Raw genomic sequence first — 25,008 nt, 5'->3', positions numbered from 1 at the left:
TTTTGCCGTTATTGAATCTATAGATTATAAACATAATGTGTTAAGTCATTTCAGCATAAACAACAGAACAAATGAGACGCACATCATGGTCTGTTTAATAAAAGTGGTTATTTTAATTTCCTGTTCCCTCCATCATGTTTGTACAGATCTGAATGCTCTTCAACCAACAAATGAAAGTTTCTGTCTTCTTTCTTGTAGACAGACATTTCATCTTGATTTGTGTTTTGCCAGTTTAGTGCTGGAAGCCACCGCAGTTCCAGTGAGAAACACAGAATAGAGATTGCTTACATCAGTGGTCCCAGCTGACTGTAACATCAGGATTTTATCTACTGGATTAGGTCAGCAGCACACAACACTGAGAGAGGCGAAAAACACACATTTAAACACCAAAAAGCTACATATACCTTTACTTTAAACACGCTCACTCGCTCACATACACTTACATACACACGCTGATATATACATACACATATGCACAGTCACTCGGCTAAGTTTCGAGAACGACCACACACAAACACCAGAAACCAACAGACACCAAAGTAACACCACTGACAGTACAAAAAATCAAAAAATATCTCAAAATATACATTTATTATTTACAGCTCAAGTATACACCCTGTCACTCTTACTATAGATAATCAGTGTGAATTTATCAGAATGTACATCGATATGTACAGAGTAAATACACTGTCTTAAATACTATAAATATAACTATGGCTGGTCACATAAAGATTATCTGCACGGTTAAATAAATGTACTTTTACGTTGCTATTGGGAAGTTCATCTTAGTAACTGAACTGAGTTAACCTCGTTAACACGTAGAAAAAGAGACCCTGGAGTTGGAATCTTTGTTTTCGGTAAGAAATCGATACCTGTATCCAGGCTAGGTTTGGACCAGAGAAGACATTTTCCCACTTTGCTGCAGAGTTTCAGTGATTTTTATTGTTAGAGGGAATCTCAGCTGTCATATTACGGCCACTCTGCAGCCAGTAGCGCTGATCGCTGCTAATTGTAGAGAAAAATATAAGCTTGCCTGCTGTTGTGCTTTCTTCATATATGACCCACTGCATTAGCATTAGTTCAACATTGTTATCTATGTATTGTGCATATCACTTTGTAGCTTCAGGTGCTTTTGTAGACTTATGGTGCAGTTTAATTTTTTATGAGGATGTATTTCAGTGTGCAGCTTTATGCTTTAGTGGAGTCTTGCACAATGCAGCAATCACAGCTATATTACTGACATGATGTTTAAGTTTCATCACCCCTTTCATTCACAATGATTTTGTTGCTTATTTAGACATAAAATTATTTTGTGCTTACCCAAAATGTGCTTTATCCAAACCAAAACTTTTTTTAAAATACAGGTTAAGTGTCTACCTCAGCTTAAGTGCCATTTGCATCACATATAGTTCTCATGCACAGTTTTTACAGGAGGCCCTGTCAGCTGCATTTTAGCAAAGTTAAGTTGCATCTACAGATGTTAATACTACTCTTTTGTAACTTGTATCTTTTTTATCCCCTATATCATGTTTCCTTTAATGCAGAATTTCACTCATTAAACTCTTTCATTTCCATCATGGACAGAGGTTTCTATGAATGAAAGATGAAGCATCATTTGAGAGACAGGGCAATAGATTTGAGCTGTATTGTCTTAATACCAGTCAGTCCCAAGCAATGCATCACAGCCATTGTAGGTCATCAACTAAAAGCAAGAGCCATGCTGTAGGGGGTACTGGGCATCGTATCATAGGGATTGCTTAGCAAAATAGGATGCAGGGTAATAAGAGCTCTCTGCTACTGGCTACCACAAACGGATGACAGGCAAAATTTTACGTAGTACTTTTGACAAGATGCCAGATGATGAGATTTAAAATACTATCATTTTGCACTCAAAGATAAATGTCTTTTAGACGATACAGCGGACTAGATGTTTTTGCCTTGTCATGCATTTCTGTTGAGCCTTGTCATCTTAAACTATTTGGCCCCTATATTTACTTTGCTCTCTTTTCTTTTTTACATGTGTGCTTAACAAACAACTCCAGGGTCTCCCCCTAATTAAAGTGCAAATTAATATGATGGAACATTGGTGAAAACTCTACATAATAAAATAATAAAATAATCAAGGGGGAAAAAACCCCATAAAGCCTAAGGCAAACAGACAACACAGAATCTGTTCAGGCACCGAACAATGTGGCTGACTGTGCTTCACACTACATCTGTTCAGTCTCAAGTACTGGTGTTGTTTCAGGGAGGGGCCACAGGACAGTGTCATTGGCTCCTCTGCTGGCCAGCAGAGTCACCCAGTGGTGAAAACCATGTATTACCACTCACTGCAAACATTTATATCAGAGTACATATCCACATTATAATTCTAAAAATGTGCTATGATTTGAGATTACACAATAAAAAAAAAAAGGTTTCACTTTCACACCTCAGATCACAGAAAAAGACAGAGGTGTAGTTTGCGGTGCTTGTGAAATTATATCTCTATGGAGTGGTCACAATTCGAGGAATGTACAATTCAGTTGGAACATAAAATACCATCCACTCAGGGATGACATATGATTAATCCACAGCACAGCATGGCAGTGAACCTGTTATTCAATGTACAGGTATAACATAAGAAACATATTCTTGAAGGGCATCAACCGTAAAATGTCTCGTCTGTTTAACCGAGCAAACAGCTGTGCAGGTGGAGCAGACAGAGCGAGGTGTCTGCTCTCCTCTTCCTCCTCCACATCACAAGAGGATCTGTATCTATGGTGTGTTGCCACGGCTTCCCCTGGGCAACGCAGCTCTATTTTTAAACAGGCAGGGTCACCAGCAGCTCTCATTCAGTGGCAGACAACACATTTGTGCATGCACAATTACACATGCGCATCTGGACGTGTACACGAAGACGAAACTCACATTTCCAATTCCTCCTCTGCATTCGCTTTTCTGACAATGAGACAGACAAGCACGAAGCTGCCCTCTGATCAAACACACGTCGCCGTGCTTGTTCTTGCTCGTGCATTGCCGCTGCTGCCCTTCTAAGGCTTTAATTAAAACAGTATGATTAAAACAATTGATTAAAATGGAAAAGCTTTGTCTTTGTCATCTAGGTCTGGAGCTGCACAGAGACAGTGGGAAGTGCTTGCTGAGGGGAAGGATCCTTTGAAAGGAAAGTGCTGCTCTGTGTTAAGGCTCAGAGATGCTCTAATGATAGCAGGCGCCTGTGCTTCTGTGTTCATGGCATGAAGAGGCAAAACGCCGCCCCTTGACTTGCACTATTGCAGTGTATATGCACAATTTACGGTGACATCTCAAACTATTGCACGACATATATGTACAGTATTCTACATCAGTGGGGGAAAAACAAGATAGAAGGAGATCCACATTTGAATGAAGACACTATTGTGACTGGTTATTATTGCTGATGTGTGATAGGCACAATAAACTTAAAGATATAATGTGCTTGTAACACTGTTTACGCTATTGGAATCAATTGTTAGATACTGTTTTTTTATTTACACATTTTCTAGATAAGAAATCTTCTCATACCGTGATGCAGATCAGGACAAGATGAGTGCTTTTCTTCCATCTCCTTCCATCCTATCCCCACAAATAACAATCCTTTCCAGGTGAACTAAAAGAAGCACGAGCTGATGAACACACATTACAGTTCACTACAATGTAAATTATGTTAGCATTGCAAAAAACCTTAACCTCAACCAGAGCTTTTGGACTCTTCTATATTTCATTTGGCTCTTTTTCCGCCCCATCTCCTGGCAGATGGAGATGGTTGTCATATCTGTTTGGTCTCACGTTCTCATGAGCTCTTCATCATGTCTGAGACTGACATGCAATTAGCGGCACAAGACGATGAGAAACATAGGTGAAGGGTAATGGAGCAGAATGAGGGGAATAGAGGGATTTTGCTCTGGGGGTTAAGGTGTGATGAATGCTGCAAGTGAATTTTCTCTCCCTTTTTTACTCCCACTGCCTCCCTCTCTGTAAGCAGGGCCGGGGTTTAATGGCGGGACTTTTTACGTCAGTGGATCATAGCTCAGACTCGGGCGAGCCGATGTTTTGGTAGCCCGTCTTGGTGCTGGTGCCGTAGTTGGTGTTGGTCATCTCTTGGGTGCCACCGGGGCCCAGGTAAGCGCGGTGGGCAGGCATGGGAGAGGGAGCCTCGCTGGGGTTCTTGCTGAGGATGAAACGCTGTTCGTCCTGCTCTTCCAGGTTGGAGATGTCCTTCATCATACCTTTACGGTAGGAGACGGAGAGCTTGTTGGAGCCATCTGAGATTAGGCTGAAGTGGCGGGCGATGAAGACGATGGGTAAAGGCAGCATGGCAACGACAATGAGGGCATAGGCCATGGCTAAAGCCCAAGGAGGATAACTTTGGAAACGGTCCGAGCCCTGAAACCAAAAGAATTCAATGAGGATGGCCGACAAAATCAAATGAAACGAAGGGAGAGATGAGAAGAGGTGAGGAGAGAAAATTAGATGAATTGCAAGAAGGGAGGATTTGGTCAAATGTTTCTCAGTCAAGCAACTTCAGTGCTTCTGATTACTGACCTCAGCTTCTACCCAGGCATTGTATCCTGCAGGACTAACGGCCATCTCGATAACAGTGGCACAGATGAGCAACACCAAGACAGCAGGGGACACAAACTTCCACATGTAGAAGTAGAAGGAGTATGGCCTGAACCCAAGCATGTCCTCCAGGTCCTGCATAAACCTGTAACAAGGTAGAAAAGATGTCTCAACAAATATACTCTGAGTAAAACGGGGAAAATATTGAGTTTTTTGGTGAATGTTTTCTTGTGAATGAAAGAATGACTGTGCTGTAGTATGAGGGCCTAGTCTTCATTTTGCATATCTGCAAATTACCTCTTAGTTCCATAGATCCAGGCTACAGAGATGTTCTCTAGGATCACCACCACAATGAGGGGCAAACCAGCAGAGTAGTCATCAAACATTGCCACAAAGTAATTCCCTGAACGCAGCACGAACAGTAACCCCAACAGGAAGGCTATGATACAACAAACCACTGAGGGAGGCAAGAGGAAATATTGAGTTAGAATCATCAAAGGATAGAAGAAGAATATAAGCAGAATCAGCACCTACCACACAGAATCTCTTTGCGGATCTTGAAGGCATCCAGTATGGGTGTGGTGATGCCGGTCATGGTGCCGATCATGCTTCCCAGGCCCAAGTTGATCAGCATGAAAAAGAACATGACGGACCAAAAGGGACTGGCAGGGAAGTGAGTCATGGCCTCTGTGAAGGCGATGAACGCCAGACCGGTGCCCTGAACTGCCTAGAAGATGGAGAGATATCGCCCACTTAACATTATTTATGCAGTGTAGCCATGAAGGCGATTTATAAAGAGTTCATAAAGATGCACTTTGAGCGGGATAGTGCATTAAGCTTAAAATTACAACATAACAGAGACCAACAATCAAATTATGCAAGGCAATTGCTCTTGAAAATATTTCCAGGGGCCTCTCAGTGATCTTAACTAGTAAGAGGCACACTGGAAAGCTTTAACAACATTAGAGACTACACAGGGGTGGCCAGGCAGGTTATGAGCATATTAGCATAACACAGAGATGAGTTATCGTCTCTCTGAGAAAGTTATAGCCTCTGGACTCAATCTAACAAGGTCATTTTCAAACTAGCGCGGAAATCATCTGTAAAGTAAGGAGTAGCAAGATGAATTTGAGGGTTTAAATTAAACCGATGCAGCTGGGGAGGCAAGGTAACATACTGGTTTGAGCTCAGGGGATCAGGCTCAAAACCAGTGATTCACAGGTAACCATGTAGTGGCATCAGGGTACTCTCCAGAGTGCAACTCATAGCCTAAACTAACTGCATAGCAATAATAATTTGTATCCACTTACACCAAATAAATGCCCGTAGAGACCTGAAAACCCACAATGATCCAACAAAACTAAATAATCTGCTGTATTCTGTACGCTTTATCACCCAAGTATCATACAGACTACCTGGCCTTATTTTGTCTTTTTTGGCTGTAAAATTACAAAACAATTCTCATATTTAGGGAACCATTTGAAGACAGCAGTACCTTGTGAATGCTTTGAGCTACGATGATACATTGAATATTGCTGCATTTTGTCTCTAGCACAAATGGCAATGGAGTTATGGTCACTTTAAAAGTGCTTGTAAAATGGGTTTGGCACCAAAAAGAGAGTTAATCACAACAGTCACTGATCATGAAATAAAATCACAACCTGAAGGTTATTAAGCAGCTCATAACAACCCAGCTACTTTATACTCATTATATAATAACATGATAAAGTACATTTACTCTCAATGGTAACGCTAACCCAAATTTGTCTCTGGCTAACAACATAAAAGGATCATTTGGTCTCCTTAATAATAATTTACCTTTACCTGCAGCCACCTTTCTCTAATCTCTAAACTACCCTTCGTGTATTTCATTCAGATATATAATCAGATGATCATCTCTGCCTCGAAGATTTATTCCCCCTGACCTTGTTCAGTTCATCCTCCAGGATACAGGGATCCAGGCCCAGCTGGGCAAAGTTTTCCTCCTTCACTGTCTTTATAACTGCGTACATTTCTGCGTAGTCCTGGGAAGACAGGTGGGAGAAGTTGATGTGAGGAGGGATGAGCTCTCTGCTCAGCACACCTGTGTTTAAGTAGCCCAGGATCTTCTCTGCATTCCTGCACATGGGTTGGAGATGTAAAGAAGAAAAACATGTTAGTTTCCTATCTGAGATTGCTGAGGTTGCATTTGCTTCAGTGCGACGCACTTACTCGACGACACACTTCTCGTTCATGACATTGGCCTTGAACCCCAGCACAGCGAACACTACCAAAGTGGCCAGGATGGAGGTAAGAAAGTTGATGATGGAAACCAGTGCTGCATCAAAGTGGCAGTTATTGTCTCGCTTGTTGTAACTGGAGAAAGCGATGACGCCGCCAAAGCCCAGTCCGAGCGCAAAGAAGACCTGCGTAGCTGCTTCTCTCCACACCTGTGGTTCCAACATCTTCTCCAGCTGGAGAGACAAAAAGAGGAAAAGATTGTAAAGTTTAGATAATGTTTCATATTTATTCTAAAAATCTCCAGAATATTATTATTTCATATATTTAACATATCACGTGTTTTCATTGGATGATTTAAATTAACATATCCAGCACCATAAGCTAAATACATGAACTGACTACACTATCTTTTCCCGGTGCATGTGGTTACCCTGTAATGACGAATATGAAGTCTGCTTGGAATTTTTTATCCCAGATTTTTGACCATGTTATGTGGGTTTAGGTCTAAATTGGCCACTCAAAAAGTTAACACAGCAGCCACACTGTAGTTGAACACTAAGGGAAATATGAAACCTCTACAGAGAGTTTTCTTAAATCAGTTGTACGTATCTGAGAAAAGTGGATGTGCTTATGTATGAGGCGGCTATAAATCAGAAGCAGGTCATCTACTAATTGGAGGTTAGTGGTTTGATCCCTGCTGCATGTCCTCCAGTGAACGAATAAGCGTCCTTGGGAATGATACTTATTTGTTGATTGGAGTATGAACGTGTGTGAATGTCAGATAGAAAGCAGTGAATGTACGTGTATGAATGGGTGAATGCTGCATACAGCTCTTTGAGTGCTTTAGTAGAAAAGTGCCATATAAGAACCAGTTGATTTACCATTTAGTCCTGTTCACTGTAAGTGGAAAACTTAAACTTCATCTCAGCTCTAATGAAGCGTATTCTCTACTACTCTACTATAATATTCATTTTGGAGCTAATCAGTCCCCAAATTAATGCACATTACGTGATCCTACAAAGGACATAATAATGTAAATGCATTTTCTTCCACAATAAGTAAGGATGCTGATCTTACTTTTCACTTTTCCATTTCCACTACCTATTCTGGCTATTTTTGAATAATTTTATCAACACCAAACTGCCTGTACTACAAAGCACTTTGCTGTCATAAACCTTCACCACTAGAGGGAGCCATCAACCCAACACAGAACAAGTGATGGGCATTCGTGACATTTTTCTGTGAGAGGATCTGAGTACGTGATGCTAAAACCATCAGCCACACATGGCTGAACAGCCTGGTGGACCAAATGTCACTTAGAGTGTCACTTGTCAGCAGCGTGAGAGGAGAAAGCTTCAGATTTTAGTCTGTAGTCCAACATAAAAACATTCTGAAAATGTTCCCTTTTTTTCTTTGGTCAAATGAACTCTGACTGTCCCTCACCTTAGGGGTGAACATGTGAGCGATGCCATCCACTGCTCCCTTCAGCATCAAACCTCGCACCAGAAAACAGAACAGCACCACATACGGGAAAAGAGAGCTGAAGTACATCACCTAAGAGAGAAAGTCAAGTACATTAACACTGTGTTTCCATGGATATGCATTAAGAGGTCTTACACATAGAGGAAGATGTGCAAAGACACACGCACGCACGCACGCACGCACGCACACACACACGCACGCACACACACACACACACACACACACACACACAGTGTTTTGTGTTTGCTTGGCACTGAATCTGTGGACTCAAACATGAAGATGAATTCGTGAAGTAAAATATTTCTCCCTGCAGCATTTCAGGGAATCGCTACAGAACTGGCTATGATAATTAGATCACCAAGTTTAGGGTTTAAAATAGTGTGTCAGAACTTGGCGATCGGCTCTTTGTTGTGCTTTTTCCTACTGAGACGCTGGGCTGGATGCTGCTGTTGCGTATGACTCATTCGCTGGATCAAGATTACAGGATGTTGTTGCAGTTGTTGCCAAACTAAGAATTTTCCATCTGCATCCTGAAACACTTTCTGTTTGGTTCAGTTTAAGTTTATTAATGCTGCATGTTCCTTTCTTCCATAATATGGATGAGATCCCAAAATAGACAAGTGCCGACAAGAGGCTTAGCATCGTACCTTCGCCTAAAAAACAACCCCAAACATTCTCTGATGAGGATGAATCACTGAATAAAAATAGAAATTTCAAGTTGTTGTTTTTTCAAATTATTTTTGGTTTTTATTCTGAGTCTGTGTTGTGTATGAATGAATTCAGAATCCTAATTTCAATAGTTAGCAGGTTTAAGCCTTGTTTTGTTAACTCAGTGGAACCCTGTACCTTTCCAGAGGACTGGATGCCCTTAATGACAGCCAGGCAGACCATGATCCAGGCCACCAGCAGGGACAGGGTCATTTTCCAATTCAGACCTCCAGTGTCGTCGATGCTACTGGTGATGTTAAGAGCCTGGCGGTACCAGAAGTAAGTGGTGGCTGAGCTCTTCTCACATTCTGGCTCCACAACTGTAACAGCAACAAACGGGAAGACGGGGAGGGAAAAGCACACCGATAATTAAATGCATCCAGTGTACTTTTAAAATAGAAAACCTGACAGATGTTTTATCTTAAATAAAATCATTTGCAAAAGGCCAGAAATGGAAATTTAGTAGCAGCAGCTACAAAAAATAGCACAGTATGAAAATTATTGTTAGTCTTAATCTGTAAGTAATGCATTTACATAAGAAGTATTTTCATGATTTTTATAATTACTTTGAATGTAATTCCTTACTTCCTTGAGGAGAAAATGCAGTTGGCTTTTGCATGAATTTTACAAAATAAGTGATTTCTTCATAATTTACAGCCAAATATTTCAAGTTTTTGGTTTTATTTCATTGTAAAACTCTTTTAATGAATGAAAACAACTCAAAAAAAATTAATTGAAGATGCCGATAGCCTAATGGTTTATGTGCACACGCCACATAACTGTGGTGTCTGCAGTTTGATTCCTGGCCAGCTGACCTTTGTTTCATCCCCCCACCCCCAAACCACACACACACACACACACACACACACACACACACACACACACACACACACACACACACACACACACACACACACACACACATCTCACGTTCTCAAGTACATGCAAAAAGTGACAAAAAGTGCTTTAAAATGGCCTGTTAATTAGGAACAGAAGTGAAAAAAAACCCCTGTAAGGTAATGATTAGTCAGCTGGCATAAATTAATTAGCAACTGCTTAAAGAACAGAAAACATTTACAGGTTCCAGCTGTTCAAAACTATGAAATCCTATTAAAACTTCTTTCTTCACACTTTGAGAACAAAATGGGTCATTTAGAAAATAATAATCAGGAGATTATTTGACAGTGAAAATCATCACTATATGTTTATAATTTTCCTTTTTTACAGAATATTTTAAAAAAACATACAAATATAGCTATGTTGATACTCTGTTGCAGTAAAATGGAAAATAAAGTAGAAATAAGTTAAATCGCATTTAATTATGTAAACCTGCTTAATTACAATGCTTTCCACCTTTGGAAATAGTTAACATCACTACATGCCCACTGATTTTACAACCATGAGCAGAGTCAGGATCCTGCCCTCTCATGCTAATGAAAGTTGATGCCTTTTCTTCTGCCAGAACCTGCGTGTGCCCCAAAGACTACCAGCTGCCAGCCATTAGAGCTACTGACCCTCAGACGGGTCATGCGGTCTGACAAGTGCCGCAACAGAGCTGCCATGTAGCATGAAGCGCAGGGCCGGCCCAGCAATAGAGACAGCCCAAACACTTATTTGCTAGATGTCTGCCGAAACACTTCTGCTTGACCACAGAGCCACAGCAGAAAGCTGCTTCAATGCAAAGGCATCCTGCTAAGTGCCGCGTCTGCATCTCCTGCCATAATTACTGAATATGAAATTACCTCGTTGGAAACTGTAGTATTTATTTATTTTTCTGGACTCGGTGTCATGGGGCATAAAACAAAATAGCATTCATGTGGACATTTGTTTTCTGCTGTGCGTTTATGTTCAACCGTTTGCAGCTGTTTAGTGATTTAGTGGACTGTACTGTTCACTCACCGGCTTGAGTTCCATTTCTGTGGATGGGGCATTCAGCCCAAGGCAGTGGATACTGAAAAGACTGGAAGAAGTAGAAGATACTCCAGCCAATAATCACGTTATAATAGAGGCCCACAAAACCGCAAACCTGAAGAAAAATAAGAGGAAAACAGCAACACTTAACATTGTGAAAAACAAATCACACAAATCCAGATTGTTTATGCCATGACTCTTTTTCTTGAGTCATGGCGTAGATGCAAAGCACACAGCTTAAATTAGAGTGCATATCAATTATTGAGCTGTTTGCTCTCAGCAGCTAAAGCTCGGGTCCTCTATGAGGAGGTATTTATAGCTCCTGATCTCCCTCTGCCATATCCGAGCTGCCACACGCCTCATTGCCCCGGGCCAGGTCTTTCCATCTCCGCCTTTGCACTGGATGGATGAAATCACTATCAGGAAGAGAGTCAAACAGAAAGGCCGACAGACTCATTTGCTGACTGGCTATATTTTAAGCTGGTAGCACTGATGGGTCACTACTTCTGCTGCTGCTGATGGGAATAGTTTGTGACAGCGATCGGCGCTGATCTTTGCATGTTGCTCTCTTTAATGCAACAAAAGGAAGTAATATGAGCAGGCAGAGGGAGTCCGGCACAGCATGTCTGTAGTCTGAGAGAACAATGAGAATTTAAAGTGATGAAAATCATTCTTTAACACAGTTGTATAAAGTGGATCTTGGTCTTAAACGCATTTGTATGTCTTCACAGGCTGTTTCAATCACGATGCAAAAGCAGCACAATACTCAATTGCATTTAAATAAAGCAGCCATAAATAAGGCTCACTGCCTTTATTAATCATTGTTTTTTTATGGATGTATAATTGAGTAAAATTAATAATAATTAAAAAAAAAGATCAATTCAGATATCATAAAATGACCATTAGATTGGAATATCATCTGTTATTTATTGTTTTACAGTCCGGTGATTCACTACGAGGTGGAAAAAATATGTCACCAAATCTTCCACTAACAGTAAAACATCAAATCTTAGTCGCTCATAAATAAATTTGCATTGGTCCAGTGGTTAGGCAGCGAAATGTTTATTAATTGGGTTAATTTAGAGAGAGAAGCACAAGTATTATCTATTTATATTTATTTATTTTAATAGAGTGGACTTCATGCTGGATACAAGAGTAAATCTTTCATGGCAGAAAAACTGAGAAAATCATGACCTTGTGAATTTAATAAAAATGAATAATTCATGAAATTTCATACAGGCATTCATGAACTCACCAGAATGGCCCCTCTGATTTTTCTTTTATTGCCACCGTGACAGAGACATTTGTGGTTTGACCTGAAATGTCCACATAATTACTGGATGGGTCACCACTAAGTCCCGATTTTGACTTCTGTGGGGTATCTTTGTAAAGCCTACAGCGTAACCGATTTCAGTGGCCGACGTCATTGCCCCTGTGCATTATATGTTAATTAGTCTGTGGTCATGTTTTATTTGCAGTGCCAGACATGAAACAAATAAAACGCTGGAATGTTTTTCCACACATCCATTCTGTTTCAGCAACCTTTCTCCAGGAATTTGACATTTGTGAGTCTTTATTTTGCTACTATGATTATTAATCTTTGTAATGAGGCTTTGGTTGTTAGTCTCTCACTGATAAATTCAAAAACTGCAGTGAAAGGGTAAATGCACAGAAGGAATTGCCAACACACCAATCACAATATTTGTGGCCTGCGTCAACCCTACATGCAGTAACATTCCTACGGAGGTGTTGTTGACGTCAATATGTCCTCACAGAGCCACTAACATGGTTGCAAGTTAAAAGTGACAGGCATCAGTGAAGTCATTGCTTATCACATGTAAACTGAGTGTGAATCGGAGGTCATGTTAAGCGACATAACCCACTTACCATCAGGCTGGAAACCCCGATGCCGCCCAGCCTTGGGTAGACGTAGTTCCACACACCAATGCTGCCACGCCTGATCCTCTGACCCACCGCCAGCTCAAGGAAGAACAGTGGGATGCCAATGAGGATGAGAAGAATCAAGTATGGCACCAGGTATGCACCTGAGAGAGACAGAGAAAGAGCAGGGGGAGGATAATTGGCTGCAACATCACAGATTCTTTTGTGTGCTTTTTTAAATCTATGCACAGCGAAGGACAAAAGCTCAAAGCAGCAGAGGGGATGTTGTTAAATTTTTCTCTCTTCTTTTCTTGGATCCTATTTTTGGAATCTATTCTTTTCATCTTCAATGCCCCTCACAATTTCTTTTTCTTCCTCTCACTCCTCATTTTTAACTTCCATTCATTCTGTCTGATATCTCCATTTCCATTTTCACAAAGGGGGAGCGATGCGGGGAGAGCAGCAGGCACTCACAGAAAACAAGTCACGTCCAGTCATGCTTACGTCAAGAAATGAAGGGGCACCATGGTGACAAAACCATTCAATGCCGTAGAGGATGGGTCAGCGATGGAAAGCTAGAGAGAGCAGCCTGTTTTCAGACTAAAAACAAACGCCGGTGACGTTTGACTCAAATAAAATTTCTGATAACATCGGAAGTGGCTATTAGAGGTAGCAGCAGACAAAGAACAAAGACAAGAACATAGTGTCGTGTTACACAGTGGCGTGGAGAAGTGGCTAATGTGCTGAGCTCTTTTTGATGTCTACGTCGGGCAGCAGACACACGGAACAACGAAAATGTGGCGAGATAAAAAAAAAAAAAACAGCCGAGATGACTGCTTTAGCTTTTGTTTTTCCTTACATACATTTCACCTGAGCCAAAACAGTGATAATCCACACTATTTATATGCTTTTGACAAGATATCAAACCACTATATATGAAGAACACACTAGAAACCCCATATTTAGGAATATGGGTCTTCATGAGCAGGTTCTTGGTGCAGATAATATGGTATCGATTTCTTCCTTAATATAAAAAGAGAAACTGTTTGAAGTAAAAGCTAAATATAAACATCCACAAACACAATGGATGTAAATGCTTCCACACAGTTAAACACTTAACATTCATTCGTGCTGGTTTTGTCTGACCACCTGTGGGAGACTTTAAATCGACTTGCCAGCCAGCACTTTGCTCCACATCATCACAACGCCAAAGGAGGAAATGTCTTTCGGAAGTGTTTCACGCCTCCTGTAGAGTTCAAGAGACTCTGAGAATCAGTGCCAAGGTACACTAAAGCATAAGTTTTAATACTCTAGCAGTAAAACTTATGCTTTACTGAACCTTTTTTAAATTTGTTACAAATGTATTTTCCTGTGTCTTGTATATATTTAAGTGTGTTGGCAAATCCCTATTTGCAAATTTAAAGAACTGAGTGATATTTGCTGAACACTGCGGTGATGATATGAGTTTATCTTGCATTTGATTATAAGAGAAAACAGTTAAATTGTGTTGAAATGAATCCAAGTATGACTACATTCAAAAGATTATTTAAAACTTGAGTTGTTTTATTATTTTTTTCTGTAAAGACAAACTCAAGCATATTGCGAATAGTAGGTTTCACCATGAGGCATGAGCTCAACAGCACAAATTAATTATGAATATTATTTAGTTCTAGTTGAAATACGTAAGCCTAAAATGTGTGTTTGTCATGAAAGGCTTGACTCAAAATATTAAGAAAGTGATGGAAAACTTGATAAAGGAAAAGAATTAGAGACAGCTTGTCATTATCATGGGGACAAGCCCAGACAAGACAATGCAGCACCTCCCACCAAGTCAAGCGTCAGCGGGGACACTTATTAATGTGCACAAATATGCACACACTCTGATTAATATGAGCAAATGCACGCACACTCAGATTTCGCTTTGTTATCACACGTTTCAAATACCCTCTCTACACACACCTCCCACACAAAGCACTCACGATGCCTGAAAGCCAAGGAAATTAATATTTACTCTTCGACTTCCTCCATTTCAGTCATCGCCACCATCTCATCTCATCATAATACCAGTAAATCACGCTACCTGAGAGACAAGGCTGAGAAATCTGCTACAAAAGCAAACAAAGCCTAAAGTGGAGGATCTCGCAACATTATGCCAGACCTCTCGGAGCTCCTTCGTCTCGGTGAGGAGACGACCTCGTCTTGTAGCTGCTGACAGTGCGGATTGGCTAAATCTGAGAAACACTGAAGAGACTGTCCCTCTGACTACAGCAGAGGAACTGGGTTAATGTCGTCTGTGTGTGTGTCAGATGCAACAGCAAACACTGCTGCTGTCTTGTCTGTCCCAAGTCCTGGAAGCTAACCTATAATAAGATAATAAGATGCATCAGTCAGAGCAGCAAAGCTTTACACAATAACTGTTGCAACTGCTGCTGTTCACGAGATGAAAAGCAACACTGTGCTTCAATCGTCACAGCAAACGGCTCATTAAAATCACATTTGTCTGTGTGTTCAAACTCTTGCTGCTAATTGTTTTTAATCACTTCCCCAGATGACTTATATGGTGTCCCTCAAAGCTCAATATTAGGCACACTATTTACTCTGTGCATCAATATTTTTACTGTCCAGCTCAGCTCGACATTACAAGCACATCCTGACCAATAAACGTCTATCCTTCATTTAGTCAATACTTTTTAGGCTGGACTATTACAATTCTTGCTCTAAAAGCTCTCTGAAAAGTCTTCTGTTGATCCAGAACACTGCAGCGAGAGTAGTAACTGGGACCAGAGAGAGTGAGTGTATTTCTCCCAATCCAGACTGTCTTTTAACATCCATCTCCTCACATACAAACTTTTGAATAATCAGGCATCATCATATGTTAAAGACCTCACAATACCATAATTATCCCAATAGAGCACGTTGTTTTTACACTGTAGGTTTTTCCTCGAGTTTCTAAAAGAAGAATGGGAAACAGAGCATTTGACTTTCCCCCCTCTCCCTGCCCCTCTGTTCATCCCCAGTCTTGCGATTCAAGCGAATAATACTATATTTATATAAACATAATATCTAAATGTTATAGTATATATATAATACTATATATATGTGAGTGAGTTATATAAGTATACATATATATATATTCATATATATATACTATATACTACGTAATATCACTGTGCTAAGTTGTCACTCAGCATTAAAATCTTAAAATCTGCTGAAGAGCTGTGGCTTGACCTACATCACTTTATGCTGAATATCTTGCTCAGCAATGGTGATTTCTAACTAGGCAGTTATACCAAAACAAGGCAACCACAGCAAATGACTCTGACACCTTCTGCTCTGGACTGAATTCTTGTACTTGTACTATTTCTTGTACCTTATTGCAGGCCTGAGCTGCAGCAAACCTTGAAGTTAGAGACACTCGCTACTCAGAGACACATTAAAGCATTAATAACATTTATAACAGTTTTAATTATTGTGGTTATGTGGATGAATTTTATTGTTGCGATCTTGTGTAATTTTTCTCAGCGCTCTTTATCTTAGACTCAATGATATTTATTGAATGAACAAACGCAACCAATTAAGTGAAAAAACAGGAGATAAATTAGTTGAAATTACTCGCATATTTCGTTCTGTGATGTGATGGAAATGAGGGATTTATGACAGCAAATAATGTAGAATTATTATTTATGTCAATCATCAAACGTGAGCATATTTGAGCAAATAGTTTCCAGGCACACACAGGGTTACGGACAGGAGTGAGGAGAGCAAACAAATGCTTAAAGGTTAAAGAAAATCAGTGAGTGCTGTTAAGTTAACTACTCCCATCTGGCCACTTATTTAATGAAATATTTTACAGAACTAATAAAAAAAATCACTTTAACTGCCTTGGCTTGGCACCTCCTGTTAACATTACTCAGCACCCTGAAGGATACATGTTCACCATGGGTGGCCTGTTTATAGGAAGCAAAACCCAAACCCAGCAAATATTATTTACTCCAACTTTGGTCACAAAAAATGTTCAGGTTTTTCTGCTTCTATCAGACAGCCAAACCAAATTCATGCACACATATCCATCCACCTACCCACACTTTTTTCTAGTGCTGAGAACGCAGGATTAAGCTAGAACACACCTGAAAGATAGAGACATCCACTCCTCACAGGGATTTCAAAGCTTCAACAATATTTACGAGAGTTTTGATTGTTGTGTTCGTGTGTCTGAATGTGGAGACTGTTTTGAGTGACGGGATTTATTACTGTGATCTTGTGTACATGTAATTTATTCTTAGCTCTCTTGTAATAGAGAGCTTAACCTTAATGAGACTTCTTGAATAAATAAACTTATCTAACTAGGTGGGACTTAAATTAGCTGAAATCACTCACATTTTTCTGTCTGTGATGTGATGGAAATTAACTTTTATGGCAATCACGAAATGTGAACATTATTACTCAACTCATATTTGAGCAAATAGTTTCCAGGCAGGACTGTGGAGAGGAAACAAATACCATGCTTAAGGAAAGGACAAAATATAAAAACAGTGAGTGCTGTTAACTGCTCCCATCTGGCCACTTATTCCAGTTCTATGAGACAGCAAACTACAGGGTGGGCCATTTATATGGATACACCATAATAACATGGGAATGGTTGGTGATATTAAAGTCCTGTTTGTGGCACATTAGTATATGTGAGGGGGCAAACTCCTCAAGATGGGTGGTGACCATGGTGGCCATTTAGAAGTCGGCCATCTTGGATACAACTTTTGTTTTTTCAATAGGAAGAGGGCCATGTGACACATCAAACTTATTGGTAATGTCACAAGAAAAACAATGGTGTGCTTGGTTTCAACGTAACTTTATTCTTTCATGAGTTATTTACAAGTTTCTCTTTGTTCACAGCCATTGACATGTCGAAGAGGTTAACACGTGAGGAGCGGATCGAAATTGTGTTGATATCTGGTGAACGCAGTAACCGGGTCATTGCAGCAGATTTCAATGCAAGACACCCTACGAGACCACCCATCTCCCATGCTACAGTTAGCAAACTGCTTGCTAAGTTTCGTGAAACTGGTTCAGTGTTGGATTTGCCAAAATGTGGACGCAAGAAAACTGTCACTAATGAAGAAACATCAGTGGCTGTCCTAGCTTCATTCAGCAAGAGCCCACAGCGTAGCACTCGCTGCATGTCACTGGAGAGTGGCATTAGTCGAACATCCCTTCGGCGGATATTAGCTACTCACAAATGGCACCCTTACAAACTTCAGCTGCTGCAGCATCTCAACGAGGATGACCCAGATCGGCGCACAGAATTTGCAGAATGGGCAAAACAAAAATTGGAACAGGACCCTCAGTTCACGCAGAAGATTTTGTTCAGTGATGAGGCAAACTTTTATGTGAATGGTGAAGTTAACAAACAAAACCACCGCTATTGGTCTGACACTAACCCACATTGGATGGATCCCTCCAAGACTGTTGGAACAACAAAAGTGATGGTTTGGTGTGGTATATGGGGTACAACGATAGTGGGTCCATTCTTCATCAATGGAAACCTCAAGGCCACTGGATATTTGAAATTGCTACATGATGATGTGTTTCCCTCTTTATGCACTGAAGCTGGCACGTTCCCTGAGTTTTTCCAGCAAGATGGTGCACCACCACATTATGGGTGCCAGGTCCAGCATTCCTAGATGAACAGTTTCCTGGAAAGTGGATTGGTCGTCGTGGGCCAGTTGAATGGCCCCCAAGGTCTCCCGATCTGACCCCCTTAGACTTTTATCTTTGGGGTCATCTGAAGGCAATTGTCTATGGTGTGAAGATACGAGATGTGCAGCACCTGAAACTACGGATACTGGATGCCTGTGCTGGCATTTCTCCTGCGGTGTTGCTATCAGTGTGTGAAGAGTGGGAGAAGAGGGTTGCATTGACAATCCAACACAATGGGCAGCACATTGAACACATTTTATAAGTGGTCAGAAACTTGTAAATAACTCATGAAAGAATAAAGTTACGTTGAAACCAAGCACACCATTGTTTTTCTTGTGACATTACCAATAAGTTTGATGTGTCACATGGCCCTCTTCCTATTGAAAAAACAAAAGTTGTATCCAAGATGGCCGACTTCTAAATGGCCACCATGGTCACCACCCATCTTGAGGAGTTTGCCCCCTCACATATACTAATGTGCCACAAACAGGACTTTAATATCACCAGCCATTCCCATGTTATTACGGTGTATCCATATAAATGGCCCACCCTGTAGTTACAAATTCATGTATTCATCCACTTACCTCCACCATTTTTCTGGCACAAGTAGGGAAACCTCCAGACGTTCCCCAGACCTACAGAGAAGCCCACCTGGGCCAGGATGTACTCCAACTTGTTGTTCCATGCTGGTCGGCCATCCTCTGCATCTGGGTCAGGAGAAGGCAGCAGGGCCTTTACTGGCGCAGTAGAGCCAGGACTTAGACCCATACTCATCTGACTGCTCTTATAGTCCATGGGGTGCTCCAGAGACAGCAGGTCAGCCACTGACTCAGTGACCGGCTCATTGCTGTGCTCCCGCTGAGTCACCTTGGTATTCTTTGGCATGGCTGCGAGACCGGGGCGTTGACAGAGGCAAGAAGATGAGAGCCAGGAGAGAGAATGGATGGAGGCTGGCAAGTTTCCAGGGGATGAACTTTGTGGTTTAGTAGGTCTGCAAAGAGAAAAAAAACCCCAAAGTTTTAATATAACCTTTCATTATGATTGATATAATGATATTTTATGTACAAAACTCCTTCTGGTAATTGTTCATCCATGATTATTTCTTCTTTTTTTTAAAGCAATGTTTTTTGTGAATTTTGCACAATGAAGATTTTACAGAAGGAAAATCATACAGTACAGAACTGCAGCCAGAATCAAGCTAAAAGTGGCACCATGGTTTTCTTTAAAAAATGCAATTAATTCAAGAATATAAAGAAGAAAAATTACTGTTAAAAAATAGCTAGTTTCAGGCCTATAAAGCATCACAAGCCCAATTCAGGAGCCACACTAATGGAACATGACATAGAGCATGTTGCTTCAACTAGTTTCCAGAACTCAAAACGTTTCTAAAAACAGCAGCACTTCAGAGCCATGAGGCATTTCAGTAATCCAATTCATTGTGGTGAATGAGGTACAAAGATTGAAACACAATCCATTTCACAGCAGGGCCCATTTTACTAAAGTTGGGTCATGTGAATAGGATGACCAGCAGCATAAAGCCTGTCTGTGTGACTACTGGTTTCAAGAAAAAGCAGTAAAACTAAGGCCTCTGAGCAGATTTCATCAGTTATTAGTGTCTGTATACTTTTCTTCTTATTGCACAACTTTAAAATCTTGTCTACATGTTATTTTAACATTTTTGATGCTGATCGAGCACAGTAATAACTTCTTGTGTTAATTTTTCAGAGGCCCGTTACTTTTTGTCCAGAAGATGTGAGTCTCTTGGAATTGCGCTAATATTAGCCTATCCATCCATTCATACAAGGGTCCTAGCCTATCCCAGCTGTCATATTATTATAAATATTAAGTAATTTAATAACAAACCCAAATTTAGCATTACACTCTCATATGCAACGATGGACATTTATGCACTAAACATCCTGTTTACTTCATGTTTTGGTTTTCTATGGAAGCAGAAGCAGTATAGAAACACAGCACAGGATCATTAACACTTCAGACACATCCACCAAACAAGAGCAGGAATACTTGCCCACTGTTGCATATTCCTGCAACACCTTTGCTTGCAGCAGAACTAGTCTGAAATCTAGTGGGGTCATCTTTCCACAGTTAGCCCCACAAAGACACGGTGTAACAGAGCAAGCCCTTGTTTTACTGTAATTATGTCCCGAGCTTTTTTGACAATGAAAAACTCAGCTCAAGCAACTCAGCTGCATTTGTAATCAACTGAGGCTAAAGTAAAAAACAAACAAAAAAAACACAGCTTGTATGTATGTTATAATAAGTCACCGATGATTCAAGCATCTGAGTATTAGTGGTATGGTACCGGTGTTAGTCTGGTCTTGCCCACAAAAATTTGTTTACCTTCACCTCCGTTCCTAAATTGACCGCAGTTTAGTCAGATATTCAATCGGAAAAATGACTGAAAATCATGAAAATTAAAAAAAGGGAGTAAAATAAGTCAAGATTTGCCTTAAACTATACCGAATGTGTTGAGTGAAATAGCTGCACTGCACATGACGAGGGGTGGTCTTTGTGTCGGTGATCTACTCCTGCAATAAAACACAGTGGGAAACCCAGTAAACACCAGCAACCTAATTCTTTTAAAATTAAAATGTAAATTTGTGGTGGCAAGCATGAAAGCTCAAACTGACATGCTTGACCTTCAAAGACTGGTGTGAAAATCACGTGAAGACACTGTGAGAAAGTTACTCTTTGCTGTAAATGTCAAAAGAGCTTCTAAAGGAGTAGTGGATGAATGAAAACAGACCTTGAAGGCAGACCCCCTCAACCCGCCCTGTCTCCTACCCCCTCTTTTGCTGTTGTTTCGCTGTGTGGGATGAGTTTGAGCTGACTTTTCACTCTGGCAGTTCAAGAACAGAGAATAGAAGCCAGAGGTGTTTGATCTGAAGACAACTTCTAATCTTAAAAAACAGATGCACTCGACTGAAATCAGAGCCGGTCCTGTACTCACAGCGACTTCTCAAAGAATAGTTGCCAGCCGGCCAGACTCTTAAGCCCATCCAAAGTCTGAACCAGTAGCACGCACATCAAATTCCTCAACTGCAGTCACGACACGCAGCAGCTCGGAAGCTGAGTGCTCGAAACAGATCCCAGAACAGCGGTGACCTTTCCCACAGCGGTCTACAACTGCACAATACTGACTCATCATCACACACTCTCTGAATGAGGTGTGAAACAACAGTGTGCATGTTTGCAAAACAAAATTATTTTTTGACTCAGCTGCAGTTTTGGCACTTGCAACCTGGAGCCCTGCAAGAATGTCCACATGATGTTTTTGCCCTATTTTCCAAACGAATGGAAATATTGGTATAGTTAGTAACAAACTGGCCTAATTTCTGCTTATGGGTTGGGATGATGGTGGTCTGTTAGACACAAATGGCAGATAGGATTGCCACTGTGACCCACTAATAGCGTGTGGTGAAAGTTTTCGATGTTGTTGTAGCAGTACACAGCAATTTTCTGGGTTTCACAGTATGTGCTGACACAGATGGTGCATTACAGAGACAGCAGGACTTCACATACAGTGCAAGACACTGTTACAGATTATGACTCAGTTGTCAATCACCATCTGAGGGAAACAAAGTGACAAGAAGTGTTTTTCTTTCTTTCAGAATACTTTGAAAACAGAACATTCATGCAAAGGATAATGTGCTGCAGACTTTAAAGCGTTTGCTTTCCAAAGGAGTGATGGCAATAGACCCCTGTGGCTCGTGTGTGTGGCTGCCTCCTCAGAGGCAGATGCTTGTTCCTGCTTCTTCTTCCTGGAACTGTATTCCCAACTCTCCTCAGACAGTTTTGTGTTGATGATGTAACAGCGCAGGTTCTCTACAAAGATATGCTCCACTTTTATCAAGTGTGGTTGCTAAGCAATGGCTCTTCCTGCAAAATTGAAATCCCATCCCTGCAGCATCAGTGGTCGCCTGTCTCTCCTCTCACCATCTCAAATGGACAGACATAATATGCCCTGAAGGACGGCTGCAAATAACACAGAGCTACTGTGACAGAACAGTGGGAAGGAGAGAGTGGGAATACTGAAGGTGACAGTTTGTTGTGGGATCTGTTGCACTGTCAATCAGGCAGCAATCACAAACTATCTCACTTGCAGATCTTAGATTTGACTCATTTCTGGATAGAAGATGGTGTCACTGTTGCATTTGGTTAGATGGCACGATGCCATGCAGGGACCACGAAACTGATTCGCTCCTGAACAACAAAGAGGCAGAAGGTGGGATCAGAACATCACCTGTGTGGCCATGTTCAAGCATCCTTCAGGCACGTTTTACACAGGCCCGTGGTCATAAGCACGAGAAGTAACTCTATACGTGTGTATAACCTCTGATACCTTGTCAAGGTCAAACCAACCACCTTATAATAAAAATGCGGAATTGCAAAAGGCACCGATGTAAGTCAGCAGATGATCCGCCTCCCCGCAGAATTTGTTATATTTGAGTCAAATTTGGACACACATGGCGCGACAGCGTCAAGCAGGGGATTAATAAACGACGCACACCGTGAATGGCGCGGCGAAGCCACCATTTGTCAGGTGATGTGTTGAAAGCTGTCGCTCTTCTCTGTTAAATGACTTCAAGTAGGATGTTTTTGCAACTGTGCAAGTGCATCGCGACAATACAAAACAATTTACTCGTCTCAGAGCTACACCACGAATGCATTAATAAATAACACAAAAATTGTTACCGGACTGCGTTTCTTACCTTTTGCTGTGTGTAGAATCGGTTAGAACGACTCACTGTGATAACATACATCCAACGTACGATAAACTAGCTTCATTCAGGCACGGTCTCCGTATGCACCATCTCTGCGCGTAAAGAGATGCAAAATCACAGCTTCCAGTCACATAGGGCGCATGGTGCGTAAAGTCTGACGCAGAAGCTCGGCGCCTGCCACAAGTTTGCGCTCCTATAATCACATTAACTTGAGCAGGTAACAATTTATTGCAACCGTTTGTCTCTCTATGTAATGTTCTCTAGATCTGAAAAACACACCCGCTCACGCTTCTGGTTTCCACGTGGTTATGGCTGTGTTGTGGAATAAATCACCCCCCAATAGGATGGAGAAATTACTATGGTAAGTCACGACGGTGTCTGACGCAGGTTTGACTCATCCGCTCGTGCGCACGTCAGCGGTTGATCCGAACATCTGCAGTGGTCCCAGGATGTTAAGATAATAGGGGCGTCACACAGGTAGCCTTTAATCAGATGGATCAAAGGAACTGACTGAATATGCTAATGTGCAAATTGCCTTCGTCTTCGTATTATTATTATTATTATTATTATTATTATTATTATTATTATTATTATTAGTAATGCATACGGCCAGATTTTTCCCCACACTCTTTAAAGTTCACAGTTCACTGCTCAGTTGTCTTTGGTCCTTACCTAACAGGCGTGTCGATGTGTACCCACAATTAAAATAGGTGTGAGACGATGGCAGAGTCATTTTTCTCTCTGACACTAGTAATTTATTCTGCGTGTGGCTCTCCTGCCTCACTGGGTGGCTCGCCCCCCACCACCACATATACAGTAGACAGGTCTGCTGCACAACCTTCTAGTTTTCATTCCAGCAGTTTGCTGGATGATGACAACATGGTTGGGTAGATGCTCTTGGTAACATCGTCTGCCTGTGCCTGGGAGTTGTGAGTTAAACAAGGATACAGTCGCAGTTTATTAACTATCACAAACCCAAAATATGCCCATAGAGCCAGATATATGTTGGGTCTTCACAGTTCAGGTGTTTATTCTCAGCTGCTACTTTGCACCATAGTCCACCCTATGATTAGAAACCTTAAAAGGAATAAATGTGGAGGACAGTCTAACCCTTCTGTACGTGCTAACCTCGGGATAATCTCTGCTTCCATCACAAGACTCACACAAAACACACACTTCCCTCTCCTCCCTCTCTCACTCACAAGTATACCGCATCTAACTGGCAACATGTATGCACAGTATGCTTCCTGTCTCCTTCAATTCACTCATGTGACTCACTTTCCAAGGGCTGGCTGCTGGGATCAGTTGCCATAGCAACAACTGATCATATGATGGTTACTCACCCTGTGAGCATTTTCATTTCTTTTCTCTTTTTTTCCAGCCTCCTCCTCCTCCTCTCGAGTACCTACTGGCATTCTGCACCACGGCAGTGAATGACCTGCTAAAGTATAGTATAACATCCCTCCACTTAACAAATAAAAACTTATTGCAGGACTGATTTTCCTGCTTGTGGTTCATTGCTTCTGGTGTGTGACTCGACTCGTAAATATAGAGTTTATCACACCTTTAAATTATGCAACAGAAGACACAGTGTCCTCCCACATCCTGTCGTAGCCGCAATTCTAGTGCAGCATTAATCACCTAAAGCTTCATGAATAACAACAAGCTATAATTCTCAGTGATGGCTTTAAATAACTAGATGAAAATCACATTTCATATGTGACAAATAGTGGCAAAGGAGAAATTTATGTTATGGGCATGAACATGACTCGCCATCACTACAGCT

At 41.1% G+C, this 25,008-nt stretch overlaps 1 protein-coding gene across 1 annotated transcript; it reads right to left on the bottom strand.

The window, feature by feature from the left end:
- Positions 1-89: 89 nt before the first annotated feature.
- Positions 90-23,621, bottom strand: slc6a17 (solute carrier family 6 member 17). The gene is made up of 12 exons (XM_005914883.3): positions 23,211-23,621; positions 19,062-19,468; positions 12,790-12,947; positions 10,891-11,017; positions 9,130-9,311; positions 8,245-8,355; positions 6,793-7,034; positions 6,507-6,699; positions 5,116-5,308; positions 4,879-5,038; positions 4,564-4,726; positions 90-4,404 (listed from the first exon to the last, which is right to left on the bottom strand). Exons 2-12 carry the CDS (start codon positions 19,360-19,362, stop codon positions 4,042-4,044), a joined length of 2,193 nt encoding a protein of 730 aa, XP_005914945.1. The 5' UTR covers positions 19,363-19,468; positions 23,211-23,621; the 3' UTR covers positions 90-4,041.
- Positions 23,622-25,008: the final 1,387 nt, after the last annotated feature.

The sequence above is a fragment of the Haplochromis burtoni genome, unplaced genomic scaffold (assembly GCF_018398535.1).
Source record: "Haplochromis burtoni strain Fernald_Lab_line unplaced genomic scaffold, NCSU_Asbu1 Contig_9, whole genome shotgun sequence".
NCBI classification, from domain to species: Eukaryota; Metazoa; Chordata; class Actinopteri; order Cichliformes; family Cichlidae; genus Haplochromis; species Haplochromis burtoni.
This window is presented reverse-complemented; position numbering and strand designations above follow the sequence as displayed.